This window comes from Vanacampus margaritifer, chromosome 6 (genome assembly GCF_051991255.1).
Source record: "Vanacampus margaritifer isolate UIUO_Vmar chromosome 6, RoL_Vmar_1.0, whole genome shotgun sequence".
NCBI lineage: Eukaryota > Metazoa > Chordata > Actinopteri > Syngnathiformes > Syngnathidae > Vanacampus > Vanacampus margaritifer.
The window spans coordinates 25,272,712-25,289,907 of NC_135437.1; the positions used below are offsets into that span (position 1 = coordinate 25,272,712).

Here is a 17,196-nt window from a genome sequence, read left to right on the forward strand (position 1 = left end):
ATTCAAAATCTGCAAAAATAGTAATTATTAGATGTACTCACATTGTAGTATAAGGCAATCTGGTGTAAGTGTAATTAAGACACTTTATGTATAATAGATCTCCATTAACTCATTCACTGCAATTGACAGCTATCGACGTCCAAAATTAATTTGAACTATTTTTATGAGTTTGAGAGTATGAAAACCTAGAATTTTTAGAATATAATTTTTTTGTACATTTAGAACAGATATAAAATTTGTGATTAATCGTGAGTTAAGTAGTGAAGTCATGCGATTAATTACGACTACAAATTGTAATCGCCTGATGCCCCTAATTTTTAATAAGCTTTTCTTTTAAAAAAAAAGCATTAAATTTTTTATTTTTTTTTTTTAAAGAAAAGATTATTAAAAATTTGGGGTGTCGGGCGATAATTTTTAAATGTAATAATCACATGACTTCACTAGTTAACCCACGATTAATCACAAATTTTATATCTGTTCGAAATGTACAAAAAAATTATATTCTAAAAATTCTAGGTTTTCATACTCTTGTTAACAAAAATGGGGGGGGGGGGGAAATGATAAACTCATAAAAATAGTTCAAATTAATTTTGGACAAAAATTTGATATCTGTTCTAATACAAAAAAAAAACTTCTATTTTTCCTTACTTTTTTAAACAAAAGTGGGGAAAAAATGTTAAACTAATAGAAATAGTTCAAATAATTTTTTTTACGTCTTTAACCGTCAATGGCAGTGAATGAGTTAAGGTCCCTAAAAGACAACAAGTTGTTTAAAAGAGGATTACGTACAGATCCCCCATTTCCTGTGACCTCTTGGCCCCACTAATGTTTTAAGGTCAAAAGAGGCTCAAGTTAACATGGTGGTGTACAATAATAAGAGTATGAAAATGGCTCTTTACCTGCTCCTTGAGCTCAAACAGCTGGGCGGAGAGCTGCGCTACCAGCGTGACGGTGCTCCCCAGCTTCTCCTGCAGCGATCGCATCTCATTCTGCTCGTTATCCCCCTCGTTGCTCACCAGAGACATGGCTCTCATTCGGGGGAACCACTCCAAGTTCTTTTCCTGAGAGATGAAGGGGCGATAGGGTGTGAGAGAAACTGGGAGAAGGATGAAGTGAATAACGGTCACAATGGAGCTGAGTCAGAATGTCAAGGAGACAGCAGCGGCAATTTTGGCACAGTTGGCCTCAAGCGGGGTGTGATTCAGGGAGTGTTACTGCACTTTAGGCCAGACTGCAGGGGAAGAGTAAACATGGAGGTGTTTGTAACTGACATCAAATTTGAATCAAAATCATCCTCTCAGAACACAATCTTTTGCTTTGCGCCCGAGCGTGATCGCGTTTCCGTCTCGCGGCGGCGCTCAATCGTGGTCGTACATTCATTAGGACTAATAAACGGCAAGAGCCCAAATTGGATTGTAGTGTTATTGTTTGTGAGTGTGTCATCTGACATGTGAAAGAGACATTTGTGCAAGTAGAAAATGACATCTGAGTGTGACGGCTGAGAGACACACATTATTGTATATATTATTATTGTATTATTGAGTGTTTTCTTTGTTACCGAAACATAAAAGGTATTTGATTGTTCAGAAAAACTGCCCAAAAAAAATAAAAAAATTGCCATTGGGGCAGCAATAATGAGGGCAGGCGGTATAAAAAAATTATTCCCCCCCAATTGGACAGCAAATAACAAATGTTCATTATGGTTTTATTGTTTGTTTTTTTTGTCCATGATATAATCTCTATTTTTGAGTAGTTCAATATTTAAAAAAAATTTGGGTGAAGTAAAACCACAAATAGTGAGATTCAATTTATTTATTTATTTTTTTTAATCTGCCCGGTGAGCATTTACATTCAAACATTCTATTACAAGAGTCCTGTCATATTTGTTGCCTTAATTTAGCTCATTTTTCAAAATTGTTTTATTCAAAAGTATTAGTTATTATTCATTTACATAATGTGAAAATGGGTTAATATATTACATTAAATAATATATAAATGGTAAAATAAAGATGATTTAAATGTTTAATTACATTTTTGGATATTTTTACAATTAAATTTAAACAATTAAAAATTAATTCATTATCAATTATCAGTTAAAAAAAAAACTAATATGGCTCTTGAGCAACAAAAAAAAAAAAAACCCCTCACGCTCATCTTTGACCTTTTTCTTACAACGTAAAATGTCACTGAAGAAAATAAAGCAAACCGCTGGCATTACGTAACGTACTTGGACCTGTGATACAAAGTGTGCGTGTGTGCATCTGCATGAACGTGTAGTGGGTGAGAGACATTGCATCACGCAGACAAATTGTCATCAGCTGATCTTGTGTAATATTTCTTGGCCCCTTCTGATAAGACGACTTAAAGGGTGGCGCGAGTGGGATGTGACTGGCACCGCCACGGCGCGTTCTGTAGGAGGAGTGAGGTATTCTTCCACCTTCTCTTATATAAGAATATATTTCTGGTTACACATACGCTTTAAAGGAGAGCATGCTATTTTTTATTTTTTTATTCTTTATGTAATAAATCTAATAAAAAGTAATTTCATCTGAATACTGTGGTTACGGCTAAGTGAATGTTTGGAGGTCTATCAATGAAAAAGTCAGTTGGGACAACAGAGATCAGCAGCCTGCAACATTTTTTTGCACCGCAGACTAGGTTGACAAAAAAAATATTTTGCCTTTTTTGTCATGTTTTACTCTGCTGTCTGCATCATCATAAAATAGAATCTGTTCTTCCTTATTTAGATTACTAAAGGGAACGAACGGAACCAAACCGAAACATTCAAACCAAACGGTGTGGGACGGTTTTCCAAAACCGTTCCACCGGTGGCGCGGTATGCTGTGGCTGGCTCTTCCTCATTCCACCCCCCCCCCCCTCCCTCATGGGTAATGTGTTTCAATATTATGTTACGACCAAAGATGGGAAAAGTACTGACATTCTCTACTTGAGTAAAAGTACAATTACTTGTGTAAAAAAACCAACTTTGGTCAAAGTAAAAGTACTCACTCAAATAATGACTTAAGTTAAAAAAAAAAGTACAGACTCTGTAATGTATTTGATGAGTAGAAGTAAAAAGTATTTTTACCGGATGTTTCCTTACAAGATAGATTGATGGCTACTTTTTCTTCCAGGTCAAGTATTTTAATCGTTTTCATGCATTTAAAAACAAAAGTAACGACCTTGCTTTGAAAATCTATTGAGTAAAAAGTACAAATACTCATGTTAAAATGTAACGGATAAAAATAAAATGTAGTCTAAAAAAATAAATACTCAGTACTGAAAAAAACTACAGGTACTCGAGTACGTGCCCATCTGTGGCCTTGCGACAAGCTTAGATATTTTATACATGCCAACAATAATATGACTCAGATGGGACAAACGTCCAATATTGTCTTGTTCCAAACAATACACAATAGTATTTGCTTATTTTTGTTTGATATTATGCTGTGCATGGGCTGCGCTAGTATACGCTCAAAAAGATTTGAACTTTCTTGCTCTTATCTCTTGCCATAGTCCAAAACCACCATACCCGATTCTTAAAAGTACTGTAGGATGAAAATTGCCGCTGCAGAAAACCGCTAATTCCGAGAGGGTTTCTTTGCTTGTTACTTTAAAAAGGCATGTACAAAGAATAAGAAAGCCATTTTCTGTTGAAACAAGGTTCCTTTTTTTTTTTTTTTCAAGGTTCCTACTGTTGGTCTAATTACTAGATACTGAAGCATGACTGTCAGCGATCTGTATCGGTATTTTTGCTTTTCAGGTCGACTTTGTGCTGTTTTGCCTGAATGACTTGACTGTTGTTCCACTGATCAATTTTAACACCTAAATGAGCATGCATTTCTATATTTCCATGTGCTTCTCATGGTTGCTGCAGGCGCCATCCCATCAAGTGTACGCACTGTACTGCACATGCGGTAAAGCCAAGAAAAATTTGACCACTCACGAGCTTCGGGTCCAAACAGTCACAGCATTCGTTTTGCTCATCAAATCCACAAATTCAATCCACCAATTTTTGCAATCTTTTTAGTAAAAAAAATAAAATAAAAAGACATTTTCTTGAACATATGAAGTTAAAGGGGAAGTCAACCCCATTTTTTTTTTTTTTTACAATAATATGCTCTATGCAGCCCCACTAGTCTAAATATGGTATTCTGGTAAATATTGTGTCGGCAATGACCAATCACAGCTCACCTGTTTTCTGAAGCTGAGCTGTGATTGGTTGTTACCTGAGACCTGAGCAACATTGATGTCATCTTCAGTCGACAGCAAGTGGCAAAATGGCCAACCCCCGAGATGGATAAAAATGACTCGATTTTGCTTCCTAACTCATGTTCCACAAATGTAATATTAACTCATTCACTGCCATTGATTAATTTGAAATATTTCTATTAGTTTAACATTTTTTTTCCGCTTTTGTTAACAAGAGTATGAAAACCTATAATTTTTTGGTACATTTAGAGCAGATATAAAATTTGTGATTAATCGTGAGTTAACTAGTGAAGTCATGCAATTAATTACGATTACAAATTTTCTTTTTAAATAAAATAAAATAATTTTAATCTTTTTTTTTTTTTTTAAGAAAAGATTATTAAAAATTAGGGGTGTCAGGCGATTAACATTTTTTTATCGTAATTAATCGCATGACTTTAGTTACCTCACGATTAATCACAAATTTTATATCTGTTCTAATACAATAAAAACATTCTAGGTTTTCATACTCTTGTTAACAAAAGTGGGAAAAATGCTAAACTAATAGAAATAGTTAAAATGAACAAATAAAAGTAATGAGTTAAAATGGTGCTGGATTTTGAGCGTAAAAGCTACTTAAGTAGATGGATAAGTCAATAAAATACCAGGATTCCTGAGTGAGAAAGCCAATTGTGATTATATTTAAACCATAACAACACAATCTCAGCTGTTTAGTGCGCGAACATGGACACACAAAGCTCCGTGTGTTGAATGATGGCGACAATGTCGCCTCAAACTCACACTTAATTTGATGATAGTGTCAATTTTCTCCGTTAATCTCTCCCCGCTCACGCACACACAGATACTAATCTGAAATTTGTTATGTAAAGCTGAATAGATTTGATCCTACAAAGCAAAACTGGACCTCTGCTTTGCGCAGGTTTTTTTTTTTTTTTTACTATGCCGTCACCTCTGTTGTTTTTTTTAATTTACTGTGTGTGTTTGTGTGTGTTGTAGGGTAAATGAAAGGCTTATAATAAATATGACAGTGTGTTTTGTGTGTGTGCGTGAGTGAAAGGGACAGGAGAGCACGTGCCAGGCAGGCTGAGCTATTAGCGGGCCACTTGAGATGGGTTATGTAACTCGGCTGATGCAGTACCTGCTGGGCCAGTCGCTCCTGCCCCTTAACACACAAACACAAGCATACACACACACACATGCACTATACACTGCTGCCATTACCTCCTTCACGTTCTGGTCTGTGTCCGTGTTGCAAGTTGGTGCACTGATGCTAATAGAGCTGGACTGGCTTTAATTACTATTTAACTACACCCTATTCCTGAGGGCAGACTACCTTAGCAATGAAACCACGTCTCTCTCCAGTCATGTAAAAGCAGAAGGAAATGATGCTTGGCACAGGCCTGGAGGCTCAGTCTCTGTTTGATTGTGGCTGTGCAGTGGAGGCAAACATGTCTACGACGCATTACTATACTGTACATGACCTCTCACTAGCGAAGGTGATACATGAGGCAAAGGCAAAAGAATGAAAATAGACGAAAAGTGAAAGACTGTCTGTAGTTAGCATCTTATCTTTCTGGTTCATTGAGAATGACGTAAGACATTAATTAGCAGTGGATATGGATGGGAGTGACTGCAAAACAAATCTATTATTTTTTTTAATTTGACTGCATTTTATCTGGATATCTACCAATGGGCTTTGACACCCCCTACCAAGCTTTGTGTAGTTTTGCGTAGTCATGCCAAAAACAATCGAGTCGTTGCTTGTTGTGTATGGTATTCATGTGGCTGTTTGATGAGGTTTTTTTTTTTTTAATAGAATATAGTCTGGGGCTGTTTTTAGCCCCTCCCACTTCCTTAGGTTTTTCTTTTTCACTGAGAAATGTTTTTTTCTGTCACCCTCTGTTGGTCATTGTTTTTTTGTCTCTTGGGCAGGTTGTAACTTACTGTAAAATCCTGTGTATAATATGTATGTATATAGATAACTTTTTTTCAAGCGCCGCAAATGACATCCATTTCTTTGAATTGGCTCTACATTCAAAGAGATTGCTATTTTTGACAATTGATTGATAAAGTATTTGGGGATATGAAAAAATGTTTGTCGTTTATTCTGTAATAAAATGGAAACGAGTTTGTCGTTTACTGCTCATGGTTATTTATTTATTTATTTTTTCCCACTGAGATTGTAGAATATAGATAAATCTCCCTATATAATCTGTTCACTTATACTTTTAAGAAATATATTAAAGCACAATTACAAAAATATATATATATATGATATTGATATGCAGTAAGAAATTATTATATTTAATCATAAAATTTTTCTGCCTTCACTGTAGTTGCTATTCATTTTGTGTTGATTAGGGGCAGCTATTACAAGATGTAATTCTTTCTGCTCATTCTTTGTCTTTAAAGTGACAGTGTGTAATAGTTGACCACTAGATGTCGCTATATCATACAATGCAGCCGAAATGTGTGCATTTTGAAGCACGCACATCACGGCAGTGAGCCGCATTTAGCCGGAGCGCAGCTAACAAGAGCGGCTAGCAGGAGTTAGTCGGAGCCATAGGCTGAAGTAGCTAACAAGAGTGGCTAGCGGGAGAAGCTAATAAAAGCTTGCGAGAGCAAAGCAGAAGGTGACAAGCGACCGGAGCCCAAATCATGGGACCCAGCAACAATAGGCCCCAGCTGTGGAAGGTAAACGATTTCTACCCATTGGGTCCTACACCACCATGGGGCTAAAGATTACATAATGTCACTTTTACGAATTACGTAAATAAATAAATGAAATGGAATCAAATGAAATCTCTCCCCATAGATTTTGATTGATGAAACAAAGTGACATATGTAGCGAGTTTGCTGGCTTAAACAGCACATTTGAGAGAGCCTGGTTTGTTAAAAAGTGATCAGCCTGCGTCATCATGTCAGCATCAATGTGTGCAAAGTAATCTGATGGCTCTCGTCGTTTTGCTTGCTGCAGGCTAGCTAGCAAATAGCGGCTAACGCTGGAGATGCTAACCCTAGAGTCGGCACTGAATGCTGGCAACAGGCGCCATATAATACCATGTCAGCGTAATTAGGTAGGTTTTTTTAACGGTCTTAATTAGCAATTAAACTTGATTTCAGGACTACATTGTGCTGTAGACATCCGTGGCAAACGTTTTGGAAAACACAGCAACAAGAGTCAGCGGTCACGCTGCAACACGCTGCCAGGAACAACTTCAAAATAAAATCATCCAAGGGACGAATGTCAGCATAAAAGCATTTGGAAATATTTTATTTTGAAGTTGGCCTCACCGCTGGCTGCGTGTTCAGTCATGGATAGCATGAACAATTGTTGCTGTTTTTAGCTTGGTTTGCTGACTGTCTACACATGACCAATTGCTGGAAATTAGGCACTTAATTACAGAAATTTGTAACATTGGACATTAAATATTAGGTTGAAATGTAAGTACGCCTTTTTCCATAACATTTAGCTACCGGTAAATGTTTTATTTTTTAATGATTCTGTATATAGTACAATGGGATGATTTTGGATCTTTTATATGGAAAATGTAATTTTACGTTAAGTGAAATTTGTTGCTCTGTACTTGTAACATGTACAATGACAATAAGTTAGATCTGGTTCCATTGTATTGTAACCCACTCTCACGGTATCCATTTGCAAGGTCATAAACACATTACGCCATTGTTCGAGCAAATACTGCATTGGAAATTGGTTAGAATGGTTTGTGTGTGTGCATATAATACTGACCGCTATCATCTGGGCAACATAGCTTTCTGGACCGGTGTATTCGGTGGGATCCTTCACTCTCACCAGAACCAAGAAGTACAAGTAATGCCACATATTGTGCTCAGACATGATGTGCTCTTCAAAGGACACCGTCTTGTTGTCAAATTTGTCCCTTTCCAAACCTGAAAGGTATTGTCTCATCATTTATACAATTTCTTACAAACTTTGCAAAATTAGGTAGGATTTATGGACTCGTTCGTACACACCACAGATGAAACAGGTGGTTTTCAGGATCTCCTCCTTCCTTTGTTTCTCACTCCTTAAATCGGCAAAGGTGTCAATGATTACGCCAAAGATGAGGTTGAGAACAATGATGATTACAACAAAGAAGAACAGCAGGTCATAAACCACGCGGGCCGCGAAAAGCGGTTCCTGTTTAGGCAAAATATAGAGAAAATGCAAATTAGCCAATGAAACACAAATGTCATCTATGTACATTACAAATCTGTCCTTATCTGACCTCTTTGGAGGGTCTTCTCAGGATATCGCCAACACCACCACCATTCCGTAGCCCTTGGTTCAACACGGTGATAATGCACATAAGCAGGGTGTCGCACACCCTCTCAATTCCTTCGTCTTCATCCAAAAACAAGTGCGTAAGCAGTGAGTATGACAGAAAGAAAACAGAGGAGAACAATTGTTATATGTTATTCATGTAAAAGAACAAAAAGGTAAAAAGATCCTATCTTGGAAAAAAAAATGCTTGCACTCTATACCAACTGGGAAATTAAGCAACCAAGTAAATTCACACCCATCGGCCCCGCAGTACATGAGGCGGGATTAGGTTAAATTCATCAGTATTATTATATTATATTATTAGTATGGGATTTTTTTTAATGGGCTTTAGGTGAACTGATGAATACACACACGCTCGCACGCACGCACACACACACACACACACACGCACATACACATGCTCACCCACATACAAAAAAATAATATATATATATATATATATATATATATATATATATATATATATATATATATATATATATATATATATATATATATATATGTGTGTGTATATGTATATATATATGTATATATATTTAAAAAAAAAAAAAAACATTTATTAATTTTTTTAAATTAATTTGTTTTAAAAAAAAAAAAAAGGAGAGCAATGATGATGTCAAATCGAATGAACAATACTGAGCTCTCCTAGAAAAAAAAAAAAAAAAAGGTTAAATTCATCCCCATCATGTTGTACTCGTCTGTAGCCTCGTCCTAGCTAATGCTAAGATAGTTTGTCTCTCAGATCCGGCCACCTCCACATTTATAAACTTCCTATTGTCTGTTGCTAGGACAGTGTGAGAGGCCAACAACGAGATGTTAAAGCAGCCAAATATTCTCTTTGCTAAGGTAGTTGTAACTAGTTCTCGCGGTAAACATCCTGAATGGTGAATGGGTTAGCCTACATGCTACTTGGTACACTAGCTAGCGGCGGAGACCATGGATAAAAAAAACTCTTGATAGTGGATGATTTGATTGAGATCTCAGCAGACTCATGACTAGATTATGAAAGACACAACATTAATAGCTAGCGAAGATATGGCTGAACATCAAATCGGAAATAAACACACACAAAAATGCTTTTTTAAGAGCATGAAAATGTCATTTAACTTTTAAAGTAAAATTTTCTTGAAAATAATATGTTATATGTGACCTCAATAGTCTAAACAAAACATTCTGATTAATATTACATTTGTGGAATGTGAGTTATGCAGCAAAATCCATCCGCTTGTATCCACCTCAGGGGGCAGCCATTTTGCCACTTGCTGTCGACTGAAGATGACATCACAGTTGCTCAGGGCTCAGGCAACGACCAATCACAGCTCACACTTGTTTTCTGAAGCTGCGCTGTGATTAGTTGTTACCTGAGACCTGAGCAACTGTGATGTCATTTTCATGCGACAGAAATTGGCAAAATGGCCGCCCGCGAGGTGGATAAAAACGGCTGGATTTTGCTGCTTACTTCACATTCCACAAATGTAATATTAATCAGAATGTTATATTTAGACTAGTGAGGTCACATATAACATTCATCCATCCATCCATTTTCTTAACCGCTTTTCCTCACAAGGGTCGCGGGGGGCGCTGGAGCCTATCCCAGCTGGCTTCGGGCAGTAGGCGGGGTACACCCTGAACTGGTTGCCAGCCAATCGCAGACACATATAACATAGTATTGTAAAATTGACTTCTCCTTTAAATGTTGAATTGATGGTAACAGTGACCGCTGAAGATGAGGATGAGATGACAATGGGAATGGATGGGCTCACATGTGTGTGTGGATTTAACGCAGGTGAGTCATTTTCTTTGCCTCACCAGATATCTTTGTGTGAATGTCAGTGTGCATGTGTGAAAGACAATGTGTGTGAGTTTGTGTGTACACTGTCACTGATGTCCAGTCGTTTTTCTGTCAAAAAGCTAATATATGTTCAGATCTCAGTCAAACCCCAAAATATTTGCCACCTCATAAGCCAGAAATGAGTTAGTGGACGTGTCACAACAACAAAAGCAAAAAGACAAACTTACCAGCAGCAGTTTCAGTGGAAGTAGGGCATCTCTCTTTTGTACACGAATCTTCCACCATTGCTTTAGCAAATAAATGTCCTTGTCCTATGATAAATGACAAAAGTGCAGTGTCACTGTCAACTTTGGCCTCTGTTGAGTTTATGCTGTATGTTCTTCATTGGCTTGATTGGGTTCTTCCTCCCACAGTCCAAAAGCATGCACAATATATCGGGTTCAACAAACACTATATTGCCATAGAGTGTGAATGTCTATCGTGATTGACAGGTGATCAGTCCAGGCTGCGGCCAGCCTCTCACCCTTTAAGCTTGGATGGGCCCCAGCCCAAGTGGCGTTGAAAACAGATGCAAAGCAAAAACATTTTTTAGAAATGAAATCGTCCTCGTTCTAATCAGTGCTGGTAATCAGCAAGATATATGATTATTATGTAAACAGCAGCTGCCGGGTGGGCGGATGTCGAAGTGCTGCTTGAAAAAAGCTGAACAAATCAATTGCACAGCAGTAAAGTTGTGAGCAGCTTAGGAGCTCTGTTTGAACGTAATCATCTGAAAGAAAGAGAGCGGGGCCGAGCTAGGAGGCACATGAGCCGTGGTGGGGTGCAAAGGTCAAAGCCCTCGTTTGGCAGCTGTTTGGATACCGACAGCATTCTCCACAGGTTTGCTGGAGCTTTGCACCTCAGCTGCCTCTTGAGCCAACAACCACAGAAGCACGAGCGCCGCCGCTTACGTAACCTGCCACTGCTGTGCTGTGCGCGCGTGTCTGCGCGCTGTTCGGCAGCACACAGAATGGCGTGGCCACCAGGTTATGCAACAGGTGCACATGTGCCTGCTGGTTGTCTATCCTGACCGTGCAATGCTTGCAGCCACAGCTCATTAACACCCCCACACTCGTTTTCAAAACATGTGTCTGCGAACACACTGTTCATTTTCAAGCTTCACTGGGAGCGATAGTTTTAAAATAATGAATGCCTCTTTGACTTTATGAGTAATGAAGTTTAAATACACAGAGCTCTTATTTGAATGGACATTTAAATTTAGTTACTTTTTCAAATTGTGTGCCATTATTGTTACATTTAAACCAACATCCTCAAATTGTTCAGAATAAATGTACAATGTGACCTGCTTCAATGAATAAATTAATTAAAAATCCTCGCCTGCTCATTAACATGAACGAGAATAGCGAGTGCTGATTATAGCCCCAAGCCCAGGCACTAATATATATATACCTCGGATTAACTTGCAAAAAAAAAAAATAAGTGAAACAACAAATAACTTTTATTTAGCTAAGCTTTGAGGAGCTGCTCTGGTTTCTACTATTGGAAATTATCTGCCCCTGCAGACAAGCGTCTTCCTCCCTCCCCTCCGCTTCCTCACTCACTGCTTGGCTCATAGGTAGCTCAGATAGCTCATATACACACATATATATACACATATATATATATATACACATATATATACACATATATACACATACATATATATATATATATATATATATATATATATATACATACATATATATACATACATATATATACAGCGCTGCTTAAATGTTTTGAGTAATTTGGACTTTCCAATTGTTTCAACCAGATTTTGTTGTTCAATCTGAACCATCACATTTTATCTGAAATAACAGGTGAAGGTTTATCAATTCGATGCATTGTTCGTTTTGTAATCAATTGTGGAGTCAAAACTAAATTAAAAAGAGTTTTTCAATTCAAGTAGGTGCAAAAGTAAGTGAACCCTGAGCTGCATTGCTTAAAACAAGCAGTCAAGTAGGATCAGGTAGGACAAATTGATAGTTAAACTAACCACTGAAATGGACCAATGAAATGAGAGGTTTAACATAGAAATTGTACATCACTGACTGAAACAGAAACAAAACTACATCACTTTAGTCTTACCCAGGTGAACCCCATGCAGGTTAGTCATGCTGAGAGGAAGAGAAATCTCAGGGGACCTCAGGAAGTGCGTAGTGACAGCACATCTGTCTGGGGAAAGCTATAAAGTCATCTAAACAAATGAGCGTCATCATTCCACTGTGAAGCAGATCATCTGCAACTAGAGAACACTGAAAAATACTACATACCAGCCTAGAAGTGGACGACCTTCTAAAATATCAGCAAGAACCACAAGACAAATTCAGGTGAAAACCAACCTGTGCATCACATCGAGGCATTTGCAGACCTTTTTTGCTGCATCTGAGACAATCAACAATCAGAAGAAAAGTCAATCGACAAGGCTTTCATGGAAGGCTTGCTAGGTAGAAGCCTCTGCTCACAAAACAGATCAAAGCTGCCCATCTTAACTTTGCCAGCAAGTACCTGGACAACACTGAAGCTTTTTGGAAGTCCAAAATTGAACTGTTTGGTCACAACTGAAACAGTCATGTTTGGTGAAAAGTCAACACTGCATTCCAGCAAAAGAACCTTCACCCTAGAGTGAAGCATGAGGGTGAGAATGTTAAATTCTGGGCTGGCTTTTCATCCTCGGGATCTGGACAACTCTATATAATAATCCAGGGAATCATGAATTCAGAAGAATATTGTGAAATCCTGGATCATAACCTGAAGCCGTCCGTCCTTTGTGAAGTTACATCCTGGTAGACGATGGATCATGTAACATGACAATAATCCAAAGCATTCCAGCAATACAACCAAGGAATGTCTGAAGAACAACAAGATTCATGTTCTGGATGTACCCAGTCAAAATCCAGATTTGAATTCTTTCAAAAATACTGTGGCAGGACCTGAAGCAGGCAGTTAATGCTAGACACCCATCCAACCTCTTTCAACTGGCTGCATTTTGCAAAAGAGTAGCAAAAAATTCCCCAAAGTAGATGTGAAAGACTGATAAATCACTAAAGAAAGTGTTTGGATGAAGTTCTCATTGCAAAAGGAGGTGTAATGCCTGATTAAGTGTGAGAAGTTTACATACTTTTGCACCCATGAAATCTGAGTTTTTCTTAAATCAACAACTTTTGTTCAAGAATGAATGACAATACTATCATTCTTTTTGTTCATCTATCTATATATCTATATATCTATATCTATATCTATATATCTATATCTATATCTATATATATATATATATATATATATATATATATATATATATATATATATAATGTGTGTGTGTGTGTACCGCAGTGATTATTGAAAAATTAGTGATACAATTCTAACCTGATGCAGGTAGCCGGTCCACCTCCATGCGGAAGTCATCTTTGAGGAAGAGGAAGCCGATGATCGAGAAGAAGTAGACAAGAAAGATGGCCAGAACTGCGGTCAGGATAATAGAGCGTCCATTCCTTGTGACGCTCTTTATGACATTAAGTAGCGTTTCCTCTCTGATTACTAAGTCAAAGAGCTGTGTGGGCGAGATTATCATTAGTCATCTGCAATGTATTTATTTATCCAATACATCTCGTGTAGAGCATGTCAGTTCTTACCAGAAAGCTGTAAAAGAACTCGTGCGCGAAGAGACCCAGAACACAGATGATTGCATAGCCCAGATGGTAGATGAAAAGCATGTCCATAACGACAGCTTTGTAACCACGGGTGAACGTCCCCTGGTTTCCCACAAAACTCACCAAAAAAACTAACTTGTTGAACAACTGTAAAGAGTATACAAGAAACACATTCAGGAGATAGCACAACACATCATTCAAGTGTTGGGCCACTTACATTGACGGTACCCAGTAGTAGCAAAGCAGGACCCAGGCCCATGGTGTAAATGGCACGCAAGATGAGGAAGACCAGGAAGAAAAGGATGCCCCACGGTTTGGGCAGCACTGGAAGTAAAGCAATGGACGCCGCCAATGCGGCCCACAGCAATATACAGTTGAAGGAGGATATGATCCCTATGGAGAGAAAGAAATGAGGAATGGTGACATTGGTTTTCGCCTTTCATCTATTTAATTATTCAGAACTTAACGTTTTAACTTAGCACAACACAATTCCACATTCAAACACTGTTGGAAATGATGTATTGTCTCACTAATATTTAATAGCAAACTCTTACTCTTTTTATTGATGATATTCATCTACCTTATGTGCGCACTCATTACAATAGAAACACTAAACAAACTGTATCAGGATTGAGAAAGATTACCATTATAGAGTTTGAATTCCTCCATTGGCTTTGACCCTGAAGACATGATCACAATTGTCCCACATTTTGTTTTTAAAAAAAAAAAATGACCCAGACTGTATGCAACGTTAGACATCCAATTGAAGACAATGTAATACTATAAAACAGAAAGGCTATATCAGATATGAATTTCTCACCTTCATCTCCATCATCCCCAAATGGGTAGAATACAGCCACGCATATGTTGAGCAGACAGGCCAGGTAGAAGGAGATGCTCCCCCAATTAGAAATATGGCGGGAGAACCAAAACAAAGCCTTATTTTCTACATAAAGGAAGCATGAGAGAAAAAATATAAAGAAACATATTACTTATCTGTTTAAGCCTTTGAATCATTACAAAAAAAAATGAATTACTACATTAGCGTTGTCCTTCGCTAAGTGCAAAAGACAAGGGGTATTTTTTGATTGCCATTTGTTGTAGGGCTGGGTATTGCCATCAACCTCACGATACAGGGGTCACGATACGATACATATGTATCCCAATACGTTTTACATTGCTTTACATGCATTTTTATTATAACAGCCATATATATATCTATATATTTTTTTTTTTGCTAACAGCTCTTCTGGTTTACCACCAAGTGACATGTGTGGTCTAAATGCGCGTGCATTAGAGGTGAAGGTGATACTTTCACAGACACACCGGGAAACTTTACAAATAGGCATGGTGGCCAATATGAGTAAAAATATCAAAGTATTAAAATGACAGCTCTAAAATGTGCTTATTTGAAATGTTTGGGGAAATATATATTTTTTTCTTTCATTTCACACATTCTATTTAGTTTTTAAACAAAATATAGGAAAATTGGTACATTAAGAAACATGTACCATGTTAAGTTTAAGTAAATAAATAAATGTTGATAGTCTTCTGTTTTAAAAACTCTTTGACTGCCAAAAACGTTAAATAACGTTTAGTAAAATCCTATGGAGGAGTGCCAAAGACGTTAAAAGACGTTTGTTTCAAAACAGAGGTGAAACTAACCATTTTCTATTGTTGATTACTGAAAAACGGAATAAGGTAGAAACAAACTTTTTTTTTTCTGATGAAAGATGAGAGTCCAATCTTTCATTTGGTAATATGTGTGTTTCCATAGTCCAAACACATAATTTTCTGTGGACCTTGAAAGATCAGTCAAAATGCTTAAATCGGCTTGGCACTGGCGACAACCCGTTTCTGAAAACGTCTGGCAGTCAAAGAGTTAATTTTTCTTAGCAAGACACGGTGTCCAATCACTGGTGAGCTATTTTTAGAACAGATTTCAATTTGTGGGACATCTACACTTTTTTTTTTTGATTAAGTAAACTGTCTGCAAGGCACCAGTGTCTCTTTTGCATGTACAAACTTGCACGCGCACTTAATTGAAGCAATTAACTTCAGAGGCTGCTGCCGCGCAGCCCTGCAAGCAACGAGTGGTTAACTATTTACAAATTAAATGTGCAATATCGATTCTGACGCCTGCGTATCGATACGTGTATTGTAAAGAGGCCCGCAACAATATATTACCATATCGATTTTTGGAGCACATCCCTAATTTGTTGGTTGTTCTGTTACCAGAATTTTCAGCGGGAATCTGGATTAAGGTGTGGACACTATTCATTACAATTTCAGTTCCTATAATGGGATTTTTGCACCCAAAAACCGGGAATACAGTCAAAATGGTACAGACCTGTCTGCACAATCACTTCTTACATCTCACAGTGAACTGGCTCAATTCAATTTGGGTCAAGATCATACACAGGAATGAATTTTAGCTGTTTGTCACTATCCCTCAACGGAACCATACAAAAAAAATTCCCTCGAGAGGACAGAGAAGTTTACAATGATAACACCAGTCAGTTGGACAGAAGACAAAGAAACACAAGAAAGGTGCACAAAGAATTCTTGAAACAAGTGACTAACATCACCATTTTTTTTTTTTTTTTCGAAAATGCAAAGACTCACTTCGGATTTTCTTCTGCCAGCTCATCTCATTGTAAAGATTGTCAAACTGCTGAAAGAAGTCATTCACTTTGCTGCCCTGGTCATCTCGCTCAGTGGTGGTGAACACACGCATTTTCGACTCCTGGGTCAGGTACTCACAGATGTTGGGGACTGGAAAAACAATCTGCTCCATGCTACGGTCGTGACGCACAATCTGGCAAATGCAAATGACTTTAATGATTTGATTTGGTAGATCCAGAAAAGAAACCGGAATGCAGTAACACCAAATTCTTACTTCAATCTGAGCTGTGTGATTGGCATAGTATTGAAGGGCATCGTCCTTTTCATTGTCAGGGTCCAAGGTGGATCCAGAAGCCAAAATCGACCCTGGCCTCAGACTCTGCTGTAGGATCTTATTGTGTCGAGCCAGCTGGGGAGAGGAAAGAAAGAAAAAAGGTGTCAAGTTGGGTGGGAATGAAAATGAATTAAATACTTTGCTTATTATCAGAATGCTCATCCTTCAAGAGGACAATGCAACTTCCACTTTGATTTGTTGAAAGGTGCTTTGTTAATTATGACCCTGTTTGTTTATT

General features: G+C 37.7%; 1 protein-coding gene across 4 annotated transcripts in view; it reads right to left on the reverse strand.

Annotated features, from left to right (window-relative positions):
* Window positions 1–17,196, reverse strand: part of itpr2 (inositol 1,4,5-trisphosphate receptor, type 2) — a 72,295-nt gene that overhangs the window by 2,249 nt on the left and 52,850 nt on the right. For 3 of the 4 annotated variants that reach the window (XM_077568113.1, XM_077568110.1, XM_077568114.1), the window contains 12 exons: window positions 16,899–17,033; window positions 16,625–16,817; window positions 14,820–14,945; window positions 14,644–14,679; window positions 14,217–14,392; window positions 13,982–14,146; window positions 13,716–13,899; window positions 10,538–10,621; window positions 8,463–8,578; window positions 8,209–8,374; window positions 7,964–8,124; window positions 900–1,061 (listed from right to left, as the gene is read on the reverse strand). In XM_077568113.1, coding sequence (XP_077424239.1) covers window positions 900–1,061; window positions 7,964–8,124; window positions 8,209–8,374; window positions 8,463–8,578; window positions 10,538–10,621; window positions 13,716–13,899; window positions 13,982–14,146; window positions 14,217–14,392; window positions 14,644–14,679; window positions 14,820–14,945; window positions 16,625–16,817; window positions 16,899–17,033 — 1,704 coding nt within the window. The remainder of the gene's footprint in view (window positions 1–899; window positions 1,062–7,963; window positions 8,125–8,208; window positions 8,375–8,462; window positions 8,579–10,537; window positions 10,622–13,715; window positions 13,900–13,981; window positions 14,147–14,216; window positions 14,393–14,643; window positions 14,680–14,819; window positions 14,946–16,624; window positions 16,818–16,898; window positions 17,034–17,196) is intronic. The other variant, XM_077568112.1, reaches the window with a different exon arrangement.